Here is a 20,269-nt window from a genome sequence, read left to right as displayed (position 1 = left end):
CAATTGTCGATTAGTTTTACCTTAGGAAATTATTCCTTGTAAATCTCAGGTAGATACTAATTAGGGTAGCTAATCACTACATCATTTTGAGTTTCCAACTCAACCACCTCCCTAATCCCCTTGCTGGTTACAAATTTTGTACAATTTTTGGTAAATTTTATTTTATGTATAATTTCTTACTTGTGTATTTTTTCCTTTTAATTTTTTTCTATGTGTAATTTCATCCTCGTGTAATTTTTGCAGCGCAATTTTATCCTATGTAATTTTGTTCTGACACGCTCATTCCTGCATATTTTCCTATCATCAAAATTTCTCACCTGTTGCCATCTACAAAAGACAAACTGGCGTTTACCAGATACTATGTGAATGTAATTTAACATATTTTGGACAAAGAGGCTGTTCCATGGAAAAAAGAATGAATGAACATCAATATTATATCGAATACATGAAACCTCAGAAGGCGTTATCAGAGTCTGGCACAACATCCAGTAGGATAAAGCTCGTCTTCTCCATAGATGGAAGTTTAAATACGAACGCTTTTTCAAAGAAAACTGCAAAGTCCATTTTACATCGGCTAAATCTGAATTGAAATGATTTGTCTCTCTCCCCCCCCCCCCAAAAGTTTGGGAGATTCTTATCTTATGTAACCATCAAAGAAATAGTTTTTAAGATTTTATTAACATTAATTTCTAGCATGCGGCAACAGTTTTTAATTGGTAATCCACCGACTTATGTACTTTGTATTCCATGCCTTTGAATTGCTTGTTGTCTACACTGATGTACTGTTAATTTCAGCACGAAATATTTGTACCTTTTATTTCATTAAAATTAATTACTGTGGGTATCATGTAATTTATTATTTATAGTTATGCCACAGGTACCTTTAAAGATTAGAATTTTCTCAAGTATGCTTGCATAAATTGCAATAAGAACGACGGTACATTGCGCCCTTCGATTGGAATAGGCCTGAGTTCGATTCTCATCGCGACGGGAGGAATCTTTATCTAGTCGATTTCAATCGAAGGTGAGTTAGCCGATCTCATACGGAGGTAGCAGGGTTTTTTCTCCCAGAAACTCGGGTTTTTCATCCCGCATACATACAAATCGGCCCTTCAGAACACACGCAATTTACAGACAAAAATTACTAGTTGTGGTGGTGTTGGAGGTGGGCGACAGATGGCGTTGGTAGAGATGATTCGTAGTAGAGGTTAGGTGCAGAGACAGTTGTAGATGTCCTCCCATGATGAGTCTTCGGACTCCTTGGAGGTATCAGGAATAATAATAATAATAATAATAATAATAATAATAATAAAATTTTACTCTGAAGAATACTGAGCAAGGAAATTACTCTAATTCTCACTTTATTTTATTTTCCATTTTACAGATTTGCATTATGAAAGCTCTACTCTAATCATCTGAAATTTGACTTTCTAATCGGGCCTTCTTTATTTAGAATTATGTAGTGCAGCCATTGCCAAACTTTTATACCTCAATATCTGAGTATGTATGGTCAAATACCATCCACTCCAGCTGCCTTTCCACATTTCAGGTTTTTGACGGCTTTTCTACTTCAAGTACTGATATGAACTGTTTAACTGCATAAATTAAAGATACCAAGAAATTATATACTTGGTTTAATCCTTTATCCAAGTGTAAGCAAGCAAGCAAGTATGCACCTGAACTATTTTCTGGACTGGGACCACTCGTATAAAGAAGCTAATGACTTCACATCATTTGCCTTAGTATCCCATAATGCAAAACATCTCCTTGAAGACATGTATAATACTATGCATTATGGGAAGGGTCACTACCTGTTCAAAATACTTCCAACAACTTTCTCTAATCCAGAGTATTTTAATAAGGTGTGACACCTTTTGGCTACTTGTATATGAAAATACGACTTCTGCATTATTACAACCTTAGTACCACCTCTGGGTAGGGACCCTTCCCATAATGCATAGCATTATATATGTCTGCAAGGAGATGTGCTTTGCATTGTGGGATACTAAGGCAAGTGATGTGAAGTGATTGCTTCTTTATACGAGTTGCCCCAGTCCTGAATATAGTTCATTATATTCAGGACTGTAATATATAATTTATATAATTATATATAATCAAGTATATAATTTCTTGGTATCTTTAATTTATAGTATAATTAAGTGTTTAACTGCATTTTTCTTGAATATTTTCTATCACTATTTTGACACTGCTTGTTTAATTAAACAAACTTTCATGTTGCTATCAATTTCGTTCCTTATACATTTTCCCCCAATTTTTAATCTTTTTAAATAACTCCCAGAACATTTTATCACCTTGCTGACATTTATCTTTTATATCCTTACCAAAGGGTTCACATGACCTTCATTTAGCTACTTTTACACATCACTTTCTTACATTTTTCTTGGTATTCTCTCAAAGCACATACTGAGTTATTTGTTAGGAACTTTCTATACTACCTCTTGAATTTCCTAATTTCACCACAGAGTTCTGATTGTTATATCCTTGCACAGAAACCACCATCATCACATGCCAGTCTGGCTAAAGTGATCTATTTTCTTCAGAATCCCAGCGAGTCTTCAAGGTTTACGTCTTTTCTTGCATAATCCCCCCCCCCCCCAAATAATAAAGTTGCTCTGTTCCTACTTAAAACTTTCTTAGACCCCCCAACCCTCAATATGAAATTTATTTTTATTCTTTTCAAAATTAAATGTCGACCATTTCCTATTTGAAATCCTCTATATACTCCTCTGTCCAGTTTGAAGATATAATCAGCAACAATAGTCAATGACTTATTTCTTATCTCTACCAGATTTAGAAATTTAGATTTGGATTCAGGCTGGATTTAGAAAGAACAGGAGTACAACTGACCACGTATTTATGCTTCATACCATTGGAAAAAATATGTAGAACATAAAGCAATGTGCCATAATTTTATTGACCTACAGAAAGCCTCTGATTATATTTGGCATGATGCCCTTTGGAAAATTCTGCAATATTATAGAATAGACCAAAAAAACAACACAATGACTGAATCACTGTAATCATCACCTGAAATTGAAATTTTAATGGAAAAGATTACCTGGTTTCAGCTGCAGACATTTCTTCACTTCTGCTTCAGGTGAGTTCTGTCCCAATGCTCTAAGCACATCTCCTAGCCGAGAAATTGCTATTTTTCCATCTCCTCGATTGTCAAATAAAGAAAATGCATCTTGGAATTCTGGGAAGTACACAAAAAATTAATTTGCTGAATTTCTGATAATTTCATTATCAGAAATTCAGCAATTTCTGATCAGAAATTTCTGATAAAGAAAAATTTCTGAATTATCAGACATTTCTGATAAAGAATAAGCCATCTAAAGTTTGCTGATGATATTGATCTTCTAGCAGAAAACAAATCATATCTTCAGGAAATCACCACAAAAGCTTATACTCTTAAAAAAAAAAAAGCACCCTCAAAAAAAGATAAATATCTGTGCTTCTGACCAAGAAGCAAGTGTAGTAGCAGAAACTGAAAAATCCTACTTGAGGCTAAGTAGGCAATATCTTTAATAAAGATGGCAGATAAAGAGAGGATATTAGAATAACAATTGCAAAAGCAACAACAGCACTCCAAAAACTGAAACCACTATGGACAGATAACACACTTAAAATTACCAACAGATTATGCCTTACTGACATACTTATTAATTCAGTACTTCTATATGAAACAGGTGAAACTTGGACCCTCATTTTTAGAAGGTGAAAAGAGGTTGTTGGCATTTGAAATGAGGTGCTATAAACAACTCCTAAAGATATCACACACTGATCATATCACAAATTTTGAAGTAAGACAAAGAATTTAGCTTCTTTTCCTGTTTGAGCTATTAATTGTGAATAACAGTCTTCAAACAAGATTCTTCTGTTTGTGTAACTATAAGTAACCTTCAAAGGGACGGGGGGGGGGGATCAGAGTAGTAATCAAAGCAGAGAGCAGGTTTGCTGTCAGTAACAATCAGCATGGGATTCTCAAATATTTAACTCCTGTTTTATAACATCAGTCCTATGAGAAATCAAGCACTAGACAAAATTCATATTATTAAGAACAATAACCTAGCAGTAATCAAACTGGTGTCTGTCCATTCACATTAATTCAAGAGATCTCATTCTATTAATAAGCTCAAATATTGAAATTTTAATGGAAAAGATTACCTGGTTTCAGCTGCAGACAACATTTCTTCACTTCTGCTTCAGTTGGGTTCTGTCCCAATGCTCTAAGCACATCTCCTAGCTGAGAAATTGCTATTTTTCCATCTCCTCGATTGTCAAATAAAGAAAATGCATCTTGGAATTCTGGGAAGCAGACACACAAAAAATTAATTTGCTGAATTTCTGATAATGAAATTTTTATTAGTTAAGCATTCAATATTATAAAACTTTCATTCAATCTTGCAAGAAAATAATAATAAAAATACTCATTTGATGTAGTTGGTAAGGTCTAAAGTTTAAGAAAGCTGTTTCAAAAAACATTGATACCATTTTCTGAAATGCAAGCAAGAGATCCTTACCAATTTTCAATTGGTCAGGATTGTAGTGCAATAATCCATCTAGATTTTGGATCTTTATTATTTTTCCATTTTTGCTTTAAATAAATGTTTGAGTAACCTTCCATCTCTCATTTTGAATATCACTATACTTAACTCCTTACACACACATTCTTGACAATAAATGCCTCCACAGAACTAATATCAGTGCAAAGTTACAAAAGCTAAACTAATAAGAATTTTAATTTAAAAAACAATAAATGCAAAAAGGCTGAACTTTAAATAACAATCAAAATAATTCCGAAAACTTTCAGAGAATAATTATTCTGATGAATATTTAAAGAAAGGCAAAACTTTTTTCAATGATCAAATAAGTATCTATAAAACTTAAATACTGGTTATATTCTCATTTTTTCTGGTTGTGAAGTAAAAATATGATCATGACAACCTCCATTTAAAACTATGCAAGCTTTTTTTTTTTTTTTTTTGCTCAAGTATGCCATAATAAATCCAAGGTTGTACAGGACACTATTATAGTAATAATGTAAACTTTCCACATAGTACTAACTTCTTATCAACAATTTTCTCTAAATTAGTCTGTCAGGATTCCCATATTATTTCATTCTTCATAGGTGCCTACCTGCATCAGTCCACCTAGATCTCGGTTTCACTCTGGATCTCTTTCCTGCCATATTAGCAAAAAATAACTCTTTTACTAACTTTTCCTCTCCCACTGTTTTTAATCGACTAAATCATCTGAGCTCTTCTTGTGCATTCTTGAATGCTAACAGTATCATGTTTCTTTCTAATATTATGTTTAATATGTTTATTACATTTGTTCACTTTCTTACCTTTCCTCAAAACTTTTATATCTGTAATCTTTTAACATCAAACACGTTTTGCTAATCTTTCTTCCCCTCTGTTTAAGTAACCACATGGTCTTGTGTCTGCTCAAACATTTCTGAATGATAATAATGACAACTTCTATCTTAATATCTTCATTTTTAATATAATGCTGCAGTGATGCCATCTGTTCACTCTAATTTTTTAAAATTTGCATATCTATCTCCAATATTTAATCAACTGCTTATTTCTGACCCGACTCTTGGATCCAAAAACTAAAACTAGTTTGAACATGATTTGTATGTAGCCAATTCACTAATTTCTCTTACTCCACACATACATTTGTTCAGTTAACTTTCTGCCATACTGCTTTGATTATTCTGTTGTCTATGTATATCATCTTCACTAAAAACTTTGCACAGAAACTAAGAAGAACAAAAAGCACAAAAATGCTTTTTGTTCTTCTTAGTTATTTTCACGGTGCTTTATTGCTCATTTTCATATACATTTTCTTACAGCAGTTAATCGAGTCAGTAAAAGAATCCTGATGACTGGCTCCAGATTTATTTAGCAGTATAACATCATCGGCATAAAGGGCTAGTAGCATTGCCAATTATGATATGAGTATTAATGCTACTTTCATTGATAATGTAATCCAGACGTGATGATGAATAACAGTGGAGATTTATGTAGCTTTCTTCGACCTGATTATACGAGGGTGGTCTGAAAAGTTCTTGGCCTCAACAACAGATGCCAACACTGCAGGCCAAAATTTTTTTTTCTAAGTTGGTACATCTGTCATAAGCATCAATGTGAAACTGCAAGTCATTCTATCAAGTAGTTTGTTTTATACAGCTGTCTGAAGCAAAAGTGTTGTCTGTATCCCTTGAAATGGATAAAATTGAGCATAGTGCGGTTATAAAATTCTTTGTAAAAGAAGGTTTAACGCCAAAAGAAAGTCATTCGAAGTTCATAAAAGTTTATGGGCACTCTTCTCCATTGTTTTCAACAATTAAGAAAGAAATGGGCTGCTTAGTTTAAACATGGCCATACCAGCCTTGAAGATGATCTGTGTGAAGGATGTCCGAAAACTGTAACAACACCAGAAATCATTGATCAAGAGTACTATATGATATTGGATGACTGGCAAGTCAAAGTGCTTGAAATTGCTGAGACTATAGGCATTTCAAAAGAATGTGTAGAATATATTTTGCATTAATTGCCAATGAAAAAGCTTTGTGCAAGATGGATGCTGTGCTTGCTCACAGCAGATCAAAAGCGCACTCACATGAAAATCTCTGAACAGTGCTTGGAGCATTTGCATTTTAACAAGAATAAAACTGATTTTGTGCATCGATTTCTTACTATGGATGAGATTTGGATTCACTATTACACACCAGAATCCAAACAGCAGTCAAAACAGTGGATAGAAGCTGGTTGTTCAGTCTCCAAAGAAGACAAAGTCGGCTCCATCAGCAGGAAAGGTCATAGCATCAGTGTTTTGGGATGCTAAAGACATTTGTTTATTAATTATCTTGAAAAGGATAAAACAATAACTGGGGAATATTATTCTGATCTGATTAACCAGACTAGACGAAAAAATTTGTGAGAAAAGACCTGATTTGAGAAGAAAAAAATCATCTTTCATCAGGACAATACACCTGGCCACAAAGGTGTTTTGGCAAAGGGAAAATTAAGGGACCTGCACTATGAATTGTTGGAACATCCACCCTATTCCCCACATTTGGCTCCCTCTGACTTCTATCTCTTCCCAAACTAAAATTCTTCCTCAATTCGAATCAAGAGGTGATTGCAGCTGTAGAGGGGTATTCTGCAGATCTTACTGAGAACTACTACAGGGACCGGATAATGGCGTAGGAATAAACACATTAATCTTAAGGAAGATACATCTTCAAGGCCCACCTTTCCTAATTGGGTTGTGGGGGACAACAGCTGCAAGAGGAACTTCCAATGGTCATGATCCTCTGCCACCAAGCTCAGGTGTTCTGGTGGGATTCCCAAATGTGCCCACCCAAGGTTTTGGATATAATCTATCCAGCAAGTCCTTGGCCTTCCACGTGGTGGAAGGCCAAGGATTCTAGGTGCATAGGTTTGCACCACAGCCAAATCATAGTTTTTCATCTGAAGCCTTAACACACATACCCGTCCCCCGAATGGGATCCACTCAGCAACACAGTCTGACAGCTGGGGGCTTGTGAGTATCCCCACACCCGCCTGAGCAGATATTGTCGGGCTCACACACCAGAGTAGTAGAGCTTCCACCCCCTATCCAGGTCGACAGTTCCAGAGCGTCTCCTCTTGGTCGAAGAAAGCCCGACTAAGTCTAGCCAGTAACTTGATTCCTTGACCAGTTCCGACTCCTTCCCTGTCAGAGAGAAGATGTTCCAGTTGCCTAAAGCCATAGTCTGGTGCTGCTGTTGTTGCCATTTCCGTTCTTTTGAAGAACCATTTCTTAAGGGAGATTATGTTGAAAAATAAAAATAATTTTGAAATTATAAATTCCTGTTTTCATTGTTAGGCCGAGAACTTTTCAGACCACCCTCGTACATATAACTATCCTGTACTTCTAAATTGTGACTACTGACTTATAACTTAAACTAGGGGGAGGCTATCCCCCCCTGGCACCTACACCCCCCCCCCCCAAGTTCCGGACTGGTAGACAGTTCTCCTTGAATTCTGATGACTCGAAAGGGGGATCCCCCCCACATTCAGGACTGGGAGGCAAGTTCTCCTTGAATTCTGATGACTCAACACTCGGGTAGCCCCTGAGTTTCAAAACATATAGGGTAGATGTAGGTTATGTATTGTTCCATATAATGTCCCATTTTATGTCAGGTAATTGAAGTGTTTTAAACACCTTAAACCCAGCTTGTTCCTGGTCTCTTCCACAATTTTTCTTAGTCTCACACATGCTTGTATAAATCTTACTTGGAACAGTCAATAAGGAAATTTCTCTGTAATTCTCACATTGTCTCCTATGGATGACTGAAGCTATCCCAATCATCCAGAATTCAATCTTCTGATTTATGCAGTGCACCACCGCAAAAACTTTTATACTCCATATCTGAGCACTTCCGGTTGAATATTATTACCTCAGCTACATTTCCATATTTCAAGATTTTCTATTTCAAATACTGATATGTACTCCTCGTGGAAAGGCTTAGATGTTGGTTATGCATTTTTTAATAAATAATTTAAGGAAATTACAACGTCAACTAGGATATACATTAAAATAACTTTTAATATACTTCAATATTTCGGCAATGTCACGTTGCCAATTTTAAGAAACTTAAGAACAAGACACGTGCACGCAGTCACAACAAACAGTAAGTGAGGAAGAAGCAGGAAGCTATTATTTCTCCTAAAGTCCCTGATGGTGCCCCCTAGCAGGTAATGTTGGTATTCTTGGGCAATTGGGCTGAAGGTCTTCTGATGTAGGTTTCCCAAATTTGAGGCAGTCTCATGCAACCAAATTTGTTGAGGTATGGATTGTTTCTTAGGGCTGAAGCTGATTCCATGAAAAGCCTTTCATATTTGTATTTATCGTGGCTTTCTTCCACTGTATTCTAAGTCAGGTATCCAGCACGTGGTCAGCAAGACCAGAGTGGCTGTATTGGTGAAACCGGATGTAGTCCTTGTGTTCTGAAATTCTGATATTTGCTGTCCTGCCTGTTTTGCCAAAGTAAGACAGCTTACAGCTGCAAGGGACCTGGTATACACCAGGTAGGTCTGTGAGGGGGGAGGGAGGTTGGACTTTCGTAGAGCAGATAAGGGATGCCAATTTTTTTATATGGTGTGTAACAAGAAGTTAAGTCATGTTTTTTTAGGATTTTTTGTAATTTTTTCCGAGGTGCCTCGGATATAGGGTATGGCGATGGATTTAGAGTAATCCTTGTTGTGGGGGGGGGGTTGTGGTTTACTGGTTTCAATATTTTTTGGATTTTTTTTTGGGGGGGGGGGCAGCCATTGGCTGAGAAAGTGTTGAGAATGTGGTTTAGTTCTGTGGTTAGGGCATTGTCATTTGAACAGATAAGTTTAGCCCTGTTGTATAGTGTCTTAATATTGTTGCAAGGAAGGGTGGTGGAATTGTTGGTGAATGTATCTGCCTGTATAGGTGGGTTTTCCATAGACTGAGAAAACCAAGGTTCCATCAGGCTGGCAGGTGACTAGTGTGTCTAAGAAAGGAAGGCAGTTGTTTTTTTTCTTCTTCCAGGGTGAATTTGATTCTGGGGTGTTGGTTGTTTAAGTTTGTTAGGAAGGAGAGGAGTGCATCGGAGCCATGTGGCCAAACAGCAAACACATCATCAACATAGTGAAGCCAAATGATTGGTTTTTGTGGGGCAGAGTTTAAGCTTTCATTTCAAAAGTCTCCATGTAAGGGTAGAGAGAGTGGAGAACCCATGGTTGTCCCCTCTATTTGTTTGTAGAATTTTCCTTGCCAAACAAAATAGCCCGAGTTCATTGTGAACTGAAATAGGGCTGTGATATCGGGAGGAAATTTAGCTTGGATTAGCTCTAAGGATTCTTCGAGTGGGACATTTGTGAATAAGGAGGAGACATCAAAACTGACCATTATGTCAGTGTGTTTGAGTGTAAGATTTTCTATGCTGGCTTTGAAGTGGGCTGAGTTTTTTTATGTGTGAAGGTGTGTTGCCAGTATAGTGTGAGAGAGCTTTGGCCAAATGTTTAGCTAGTTCGTATGTGGGGGAATCAATGTCCTACTTTGGCCAAACAGCAGGACAGCAAATATCAGAATTTCAGAACACAAGGACTACATCCGGTTTCACCAATACAGCCACTCTGGTCTTGCTGACAATGCGCTGGATACCTGCCATAGAATATGGTGGAAGAAAGCCATGATAATACACCGTAGTAAATATAAATATGAAAGGCTTTTCATGGAATCAGCTTCAGCCCTAAGAAACAATCCAAACAAATTTGGCTGCATGAGACCGCCTCAAATTTGGGAAACCTACATCAGAAGACTTTCAGCTCAATCGCCCAAGAATACCAACATTACCCACTAGGGGGCACCATCAGGACTTTAGGAGAAATAATAGCTTCCTGCTTCTTTCTCACTTACCGTTTGTTGTGCCTGCGTGCACGTGTCTTGTTCTTAAGTTTCTTGAAAATGGTAACGTGACGTTGCCGAAATATTGAAGTATATCAAAATTTATTTTAATGTATATCCTAGTTGACGTTGTAATTTCCTTAAATTATTTAATAAAAAAAATAAAAAAAAAGATATGTACTCCTAACTGCATTTCTCTAATATTTTGTAGCACTGTTCTGTCACTTCTTATTTCATTTAACAATCTTTCAAAGTAATTATCTCCAGACACATAGAATATCTTGTTTTCATGAAATCTCTATCACCGAATTCCCTTTATTTCCAAGTTTTTTAAATAACCTCCAGAACATTTTTTCACCTGCCTTAAATTTATCTCCTATATTCTTACAAGACTTTTGTTTAGCTACTTACACACAATGCTTTGCTTTCTTACATTTTTCTCTATATCTGGAGGGCACAATCTTGCTCATTTACAAGGAACTCTGATTTTTCTACCCTTTCAAATAATTTCATCGCACCTTCTCGGTGAAAATTTTTTTTATTTTTTTCAGTTTGCTAACGAGAATCTATCATTTGTTCATTGTTTTCAAACTGTTTAATTTTTTCCGTTGAATAATATTTGTATATTTGACTCTACAAGTTCATTTCTAAATGCTGTTTACAAATTCTTTTTAAAAATTTTTTGTAAAATATGTTTGCTTTCAAGTTTTTTTTTTTAATGTTCAAGAAAAATTATTTGCAAACCTAAGTACATTTTGTACTGTGAGTGGGCTAAGAATTTTTTTCTATTTTTATTAATTTTATATATTTTTAAAATTAAATTTTGACAAGCTGGAAACCCTGCTCTAGAAACAAGCATGGAACTTTTTCAAGCCACTTTAAGGTCTCCAATAAATGAGGCAGTAGCCTCAAACTGGGCAATGAAATTCATCTCAATACAATTTCATTTTTATCTTTCTGAAATCTAAATTGTGACCATGTTCTATTTGAAATTCCCCTGTATGCTTGTGTCCTGAACCAGTATTACCAACAATAACACTAATCAATGACTTATTTTTTTTGTCTTTTCTTTTTGCAACAACAATACCATCATAATAGTTTCCCCCTTTTCACAATGACTGTAAGACAGTCTAAAAACATGGTGCTCATTTTCTGTTTGGTATTTTTATTCTGCAAAATAAAACTTTCAAAATAAGAAGTCTCATTGACTATGTTAATGTTGACAGTGATAGTGCAGGACACCAGAGTTTACAAAGGATTTGAAAGTGGAAGTGATCACCATTTAGTTTTGAGCAGGATAAAATTGAATTTCATATTGAAAAGAATAACAAGTAAGAAAGTTTTATAGTGAGTAAAAGTTGAGCAGCTCTCAGATATGAACTGTAGAATAAAATACACAAAGATTATTGAAGAAAAAATGAAAGAGTTTGAGAACAGGAATCAAACCTTGGAGATTCAGTGGCAAGCCCTGAAGAAAACACTGATTGATTCAGCCAGAGAGGCATGTGGTGAGATTGTCTGCAAGGATAGAAAAATCAGAACTCCATAGTGAACACAGGAAGCTAAAGAGGCAGTGAAGGAAAAGAAGAAAGTATATCAAAAGTTCCTGGCAAATAAGTCAGCTTGTGCTCTTAGAGAATACAGAGACAAATGTAAGAAAGCTAAACACTGTGTAAAACTGGCTAAACAAAAGTCCTTGTTGAAGAAGCTCAGAAATGGAGGAAGAGTGCTGTAAAAGGAATTAGAGATAATAAAGGTGACATAAAAACAGGAAAAAAAAAGATATCCTTAAAGTATGGAGTAATTACTTCGAAAAACTGCTAAATGAAACCAGCAGTGATGCCAGCACAGTGCTAAAAAACACTCAACAGGCATTTAGTCAGGAATACATATTGATACTTGAAGAAAAAGGCATCAAAGGCTTGAAGTGTGAAAAGGCAGCAGGAGTAGATGATATTTGACCAGAAATGCTAAAGTATGGCGGTATAAAAGTCTTACAGTGGCTGCACTGCATAGTTCAGAAAGCCTAGACAGAGGGGCAAATTCCAGATGATTAGAGTATAACTCTCATAGTACCCATATGTAAAAAGGGAAATAAAAATGAACATAAGGATTACAGAGGCATTTCATTACTGAGTGTTTCTGATAAGATATATTGCAAGTATACTTGAGAAACGGTTGAGAAGGATTGTGGAAGAAGCTTGGTTAAGAACAGCTGGATTTAGGCCAAACAGAGCTATCAGGATCAGATTTTCACTTTACAACAGATAGTTGAGAAATCATGCAATATACAACAAAGATCTGTATTTAAGTTTTGCCGATCTGGAAAAGGCATACGCCAAGGTGCAAAGAGAGAAGCTATTCCAAACACTACAGTTATATAGTGTTAATGGGGCATTATATCAAACAATACTTAGTCTTTATTTGAGTTGTAAGTCAGCAGTTAGAATTGAAGGAAGTACAGGAAGATGGTTTAATGTTAAATCTGGTGTCAGACAAGGATGTACATTATCCCCTCTCTTATTCATTATCTATATGGCTCACATTATGAAGGAAAGTGGTATTAAACCTGATATCAAAATTGGAGGTGTTAATATCTGCTCTTTGCTTTATGCAGATGATGTTATACTTCTAAATTAATCTGCTACAAGTCTGCAAGATTCCCTGAACTAAACTGAATAACTGTTGTAATAGATATGGTATGAAGGTCGGCATTAAAAAGACAAAGACAATGAAATTAGGCAGAAACATTGAAAATATCAACTGCATTTTGAATGGAGAACGCTACTTAAACACGATTTTTAGTGAAGATGGTAAGTTAAAAATGGAAATACAGAATCTTAGTTTATTTTCCACTTGGTTAAATAATAAATTGAGTTTAATCCTTTATCAAGTGTATGCAAACAAAGTTTGCGCATGAAGTATCTTCAGGACTGAGGTAACTCGTAGTAAAGGTGGATAAAGCTCTCATGTCTCAGTATCTCCCATAATGCAAAGCACATCTTGCAGAAATGTATAATACTATGTATTAAGGGAAGGGCCACTACTCAGACCAGTTTTGACCTTTATTGATGTCTCATCAGTGGGAGCCAGACCCAGAAGTGGTGATACTAAGGCAGAAGAATTGGAGAGGTCATATTTACTTATACGAGTTGCCAAAAGGTGTACCACCTTATTATTAAATTACTCTGGATTTAGAGAAAGATGTTGGAAGTTTATTTTCCACTTGGTTAGACTATAATAAATTTAGTTTAATCCTTTATCCAAGTGTATGCAAACATAGTTTGTGGCTGAAGTATCTTCAGGACTGAGGCAACTTGTAGTAAAGGTGGACCAAGCTCTCATCACTCCTTGTCTCAGTGTCCCATAATGCAAAGCACATCTCCTTGCAGACATGTATAATGCTATGCATTAAGGGAAGGGATAAAGGATTAAACTAAATTTATTATAGATAACAGAATCAACGAAGTTGGCATGGTGGGAAGTCAACTGAATAAATTTATATAGAATAAGAGAGAAATTAGCCAAAACACTAAATTAGCTGTATACAAGACAGTGTTTAAACCAATTTTAACTTATGGATCTGAGAGCTGGGTTATAAGTAATCCACTTGACCAAAGACTAGAGATGCAGATATGAATCCTGAGAAAGATTAGGGGCATGAACAGATGGCATCAATGGCAATATCATATTAAAAACAAGGATGTTAGGAAAGAACTTGATATTGTCAGCATCCAGGAATGCATTAGCAGAGCTAATCTCAGGTGGCATAGTCACTTAAACAGAATGGGAGAGGAAAGATTAGCAAAACAAGTGCAGGAAAATGACCCAGAGGAAGACCAAGATATAGGTGGATTGATACAGTAAAAAGTGCCTTAGAAGACGGAAATATGAGACCTGATAATATTGGAGTTTTGACAAGTAACAGACTGATTTGGAGGAAAATTGTAGATAGGAAGTTAGTAATGATGAAAAATTTTCATGTAGTACTATCATATCCTGTATACCCCGTTGAGGGTATATATCAGGAATTTGATGATGATGATGATGAGAATCTGACTATCTCATGGAAAAGTATGAATGGCAAGTGTCCCCCCCCCCCCCCAGTCCTGACAGGACTGTTCCAAATCAGTTCTTTAAGTTGAAAGAAGCATTTTGTAGAAGACATTTTGGTGATGAGGTTGCTGCTGAAAAGAAACAATTATCAAACACGTCAAGAAAAAAAAAAAAAAGTTTACCAACAGGAATACAAATGTAAACACCGGAAGCAGTGATAAAGAGAATAGAAATTATATGTACTGAAGACTTGTACATTATTTTGGTAAATGTTTGGTTTAACAAGTGTGTATTGAACTTTTGAATTAATCCTCTGCACCCATATTTCACCATCTTTCTTGGTATTGCCTTTTGGTTTGACAAAGTTATGGAGAAACTTGATTTTAAATGCAGAAATTAGCAATATAATCAGCATAAAGTTTTATGTTCATTTTATATATATATATTATATTTACCTGCAGTTTGGTCCTCTGTGAACACAGGCTGAAATAAAGGATATAATAAAATACATTAAGCTTTGCACTAAGTGATTTAATAAAGCAAATATAGTTACAACATAGGATTATTTATTTATTTTTATTCCAAAAGAGCTTCTTCCAAAACAAATTAGTGACAATAGCATGAACAACATAAATTATTCAAATTCATATTTATAACAAGGCAGTATTATTGTGTACTGCTTAACTACTGCAGGAGATTAGTTTTATTTATTTTTGGGAGGGAGGGAATCTAGAGCACATGGAGGAAAACTAACCAAATGATAGTGTGAGATTAGCTCAAGGCTGAGAGGAGGGGAAACCAGATGAATGATATACTTGGTAATCAACACCACTATGGCTATAAACCTTCCTTCTCTCACATGCTTTTCAAAAAAAAAAAAAAAAAAAAAAAAATATATATATATATATATATATATATTTTTTTTTTTTGTTGTTGTTGTTTAATTTGCATTTAAACTTTTATGTACAAACAGAAAACATATTTAGTCATAAATTAGACTATCAGTATAGAGATTTTTTAAATTTATATGGCATCAAATTCTTTCTTAGATCAATTCATCATTTACACATATATATAATAAGAATAGATGATACCTATTTGGCTCATTTTAATTAGCAGGTTCTTAAGTGATATTCAAGGCTTTGCTCATTTGAATTGTACTCATTTAAATTTGAGTGGCTATACAGATAGTTTTAAAGGTTTATCATAACAAAACAGGTAAAAATTAAATATTCTTACCTGTTGTAAGGATTTTTAATGTTAGGATTTTTCAGGAATAATGACAGCAAAGCAAATCATGAAATTTCAAGCAAGTATTCACACATAATATGCCAGCCAACTTGTCCATACTGATTCCTAATTATATAATGCTGGTATTATCTCTATTTAGTTGCTAGATCTATCAGCTTCTCCACAAAAAGTACACGTTACTAACGTATCCACTACACTACTCTTACTGAAAATAAACTTCATTTTTGGATGAGCTTGTTGGTTTATAAATAGTTTGGTAAATGGTGACCAACTTTAGAAATTCAAAGTGGAACATTATTTTCCCACACACACACACACTGTCAATTGCAAAACCCTATTCGCCATACAAAATTTACTCACCCAAGATCTGTTTTTTAATGGCATGTACTAATAAGTCAATGGGAGTTCCACAAAATGATTAATGGTGCTGTAACATGGTCAGAGAATTTATTTCTTTTTTATGAAATAAAAATATTCTGTTTTGTTCATTCTACAGTTATTCAGCATGGGCGAGGAAACCCCCCACACCACCACTACTTTGTTTCCTAATATATGGGGCGGTATTGTAAACGAGGTAGGTTTGACTACTGGGGGTATTAATGCTGCTGCGCCATTGTAATATCATATTTATTTTTAATATTTTCTCTTTAATGCTTTATTCTAATTTCTACCTTTCATCTTTATATTTTTTATTCTTTATAGTAGTGCGCTTTCGTAATTTCTTACTTATTCTTTTATCCTTGCCCTTTATACCTTTATATTATTCTCCCTTTAATCCTTATTGACCTCACTCTTTTGTATAAAAATCAATTCCACCTTTTGCACTACTGGTTGTATGCCTATGAATACTGGAAAATTTATTTTTGTTTCAATTGCACCACCAGTATTGTTTTCTTGGCATAAGACTCAGTAATACGGCCAGTAGATCTCTCTTTCTAGCATAAATTCATTCAATCAAGTTTACATAAACAGCCGTGGTTCTCAAGTATTTAAACTACGCTTTTAATGCCTTATTTGTTTCTCACTCACAGGTCCTCGTTTATTTGGGAACAGTGCATAAATTAAAAGATCAGGCGGCACTCTATTGTCATATAATCAAAACATATCTTATTTACATTAATACTAAAGTACATTAATTAAACAATAGGTAGGTTGCTCTCTCTACCTATCTGTTAAACTTTTAGCGTAAAGAAACAACACTTCCCTTTTCAATACGAAATAACTTTACAATACAATTACTCATTTACTTCTCTGCTTATTAAATCAAATTATTGAAACTCTAGTCTACTCACAAAGAGGTTAGCTAGCTGTGCCAAGTTATCTCACAAATTGTAAACCAATTAACAAATCAGATTATTAACACCAATTATTAACAAATCAGAGGACTCTTAGAGATACTGCTTATTTCTAGTACCTTATATCTTAACAGTCCATCTAAATTATTTTTTCTATATTACATAAAAGAAACATGGAAAAAATTGGAATGAATTCACATATGCTCTGTCTTCTGGGTCATGCACTTATTCAAGGATTTTTCACTAGAGTCCTAGACTTTTCTTCTATCTTGGGTCTTAGATTTTTCTTTCTGCAATGTCTTGCTTCATCTGTGCCTCATCAAGGATTATTGGCTGTGCTTCGGAATGTTGATATCTGGCACTCTTGGGCTTTGGATGAAGGGTCCGGCATGCGGAACTTATGCAGTCTCGTTCAGAAGGCAATGCATTCTGCTCCGGACGCTGAAGTCCGCTCCTCTATCTTCTGATAATCTTCCATGGCCAAATCCAAGATCGAAACAGCCTCAAGTGGATCGGTGCCCCCTTTCTCCCCAACTTCTGGCGTACCCTAGCCATATAGTCGTGTCCTCTATTTCTGACTGCCGATATCGATGTTCGGCTCAGCACCCTTTTATTATTTCACGTTCTCCGGGACCTTGCATGAAAGGTTGAAATCTCCGAAGAATTCAGTGCGACTCCTTGATCTTCTATTAAGACCGACCCATTCTTTTTTCTCCTAGCGTACAACAAAAATCCGATTAGTTGGATACCAGAACTTTGTGTGATCCGTGCTGACCCCTTTTTAGAACGACCTTGATGGTTGGCATATACAGAGCATGTAAACAAAGGTTTTCAAAGCACTTAGTTAAAACAAAGATATATAGTTTCTAATGACACAGCACTTTCCTTTGTTACTAACTTTAACCTATCTTGTTTACTACATTTTTGGCAGATTATATTTTCCTTAGGATTATGTACATTCTTTTTTACACGTTTATTTTTTCAACATAAACTTTTTAGATGTGACCTCTGTAAAAATCTATGTAAAGCGCTTGTAAAATTTTAAGCTACATCGAATTTTACAGTATGCACATGGACTACATGGCAATTCTGCTTAATCTCCTCAGAACTGTCATTCAATAATGACAATTATTTTCCTTGTTTCTTTTGGCATATGTGTATTATTTAACTATATATATTATCGACATGTTTTTATTGTTAAATAATACCAATAATAATTAGTCCTGTTACATTATAATGAATGATCTAAGCATAACTAGGAACATGTGATCCGACAGTGAAACCATGAAACCTAAAATGAACAAGTCATTCATACTTTCATAAGGTCAGTTGGTTGGTTTTATGGTTTATGGTGCAAGAACAGCAAAGGTTATACTGTGCCATAGCAAAGGTTACAGCAATACATAAATAGTCGAAGATAAATTAGCAAATAATATGGATGTACAAAAATTAAGATGCAGTATCTATACATAAATAAAATTATGTATTAGATACTGCAAATGTGTTTGTACAAATTAATTCTTTGTAAAAGGTTAAAAACATGAATGCAATCTGCATGAATATATATGGCTTAGCCAGATAGGTAAAAATTTCATTCTTCTCTCTTGTGTAAAGCGCTGGCACTCCACCAGAAAATGACAAATAGTAAGATGTTGCATTTTTCACACACAGGTGGGTTATTAGCCCTCAGTAAATAAGAATGTGTAAGATGACTGTGACCTATGCAGAGCCTAGCAAGAACAACCTCCTCTCTTCTCGTTCTATGTTGACTAGAAAGCCAATGCTTTCTGCTATTGGGCAATTAGCTTTGATCTCATAGAGTACCTGTAGTCTGTATATGGTACTGTTAATATGTCGAAGAGTATGAGCTGATCTAGCAGCTGCAGTCTCATTTCCTTTATTTCTAATGTGGCTGGGAATCCAGCACAACTAAACATCAAAATTAAGGATTTCTATTTTATACAAGGCATTACACCTCACAGTTGGATGTGGATTATACATAGGTGAGCAGATAACCTGTAAAGAGCTCAATGAGTCAGTATAAATTACACACTTTAGTGGTGATTTTCTTTTATATGCACAAGTGCAAGATGAATGACATGCAACTCTGCTGTATAATTACTGCAATCAGGTGGGATCTGGTTGGAGATAGTAATGCCAGAAAACACAGCCAATATAAGTGTCAGTTCTTGAACCATCAGTATAAATGGACAAGAAATCAGAATGGGCTGCTCTGTATGCAATAATTATCCACAATTACCCCCATGTCACAAGAATGACAGTAAATTGTGAAGAAACTATTCAGTGATTGAATTAATTTTGATAGCAAAAAGTGTCCCACTTAAGACATATATTGTTCCTATAAGACAGAGGCTTGGGGAACAATGTTCTTGATGATATGGAAGTTATTCCAGATGAAAAGTTTTTAATAAACACAAGAAGGTGTTCTCTGTGATCTAGGTTACAGAGGGCTTTTAATATGCCATATCTTCAAGCTGTCTTAAGCTTTTTTTCTATGCCAAAGAAAACAAACTAGATGTGCTTGCTTCAGGAATGCATCTCTTATACAAGTTTCTAAATGGACCTAATGGTCTAAAGTTTAATGATGTTTATAAAAGCCATATTGTGCATCAGAGAGATCATTGCTTTCTAAATACAGGTAACTCTCATTATATGTGATTTTGTTATCCACATTTTTGCACGAAGTTTGATTATTAGGGTTAATAAGGACTATCACTGTTTCCTATACAAGGTGTGGATAGGAAACAGTGCATGCACATTGCTTTCTGTGTTTATTGTGTCTCTACTGCCTTATTGGTCTATGCAGTATTTACCTTTATCGGTAAATAAAATATGCACCCTTTGAGTAAGATGTCTAGCAAGAGAAAAAACAAAAGAAACTGAAAGCGAAAAGAATAATGTGAATGAAGACCAAGTGAAGAAAAGGTCAAGGAAATCCTAATCTTCATAGGTAAAGTTGAAAGTTCTGAATCAGTTTCATAGAGATGAATGCAGCACATAGACATTTAAAAAGGCCATGGAAATGAGTGATTAGGTACAGTGATAACAGCTGAAACAATTTGCAAGAGCATTCATCGTCCACGAATCTCAGTTTGATTAGCATAACGAAATCTCGATGTCATGCAATTGAGAAAATGAGAGGATGCTGGCTATACAGATCCAGAATCAAAATCATAAGATTCATATACAGT

At 35.2% G+C, this 20,269-nt stretch overlaps 1 protein-coding gene across 1 annotated transcript in view; it reads right to left on the bottom strand.

The window, feature by feature from the left end:
* The window catches only part of LOC150098856 (myosin-2 essential light chain-like), a 101,156-nt gene that overhangs the window by 64,184 nt on the left and 16,703 nt on the right, over positions 1–20,269 (bottom strand). The window contains exons 2-3 of the mRNA XM_090405084.1: positions 14,967–14,994; positions 4,189–4,329 (exon numbers count right to left, since the gene is read on the bottom strand). Coding sequence (XP_090261210.1) covers positions 4,189–4,329; positions 14,967–14,994 — 169 coding nt within the window. The remainder of the gene's footprint in view (positions 1–4,188; positions 4,330–14,966; positions 14,995–20,269) is intronic.

Source organism: Typopeltis vanoorti, chromosome 15, assembly GCF_054136105.1.
Source record: "Typopeltis vanoorti isolate ZY-2024b chromosome 15, IOZ_Tvanoo_1.0, whole genome shotgun sequence".
In the NCBI taxonomy this organism is placed as follows: Eukaryota; Metazoa; Arthropoda; class Arachnida; order Uropygi; family Thelyphonidae; genus Typopeltis; species Typopeltis vanoorti.
The sequence above is the reverse complement of the archived record's forward strand: the minus strand, read 5'-3'. Positions and strand labels throughout refer to the sequence as shown.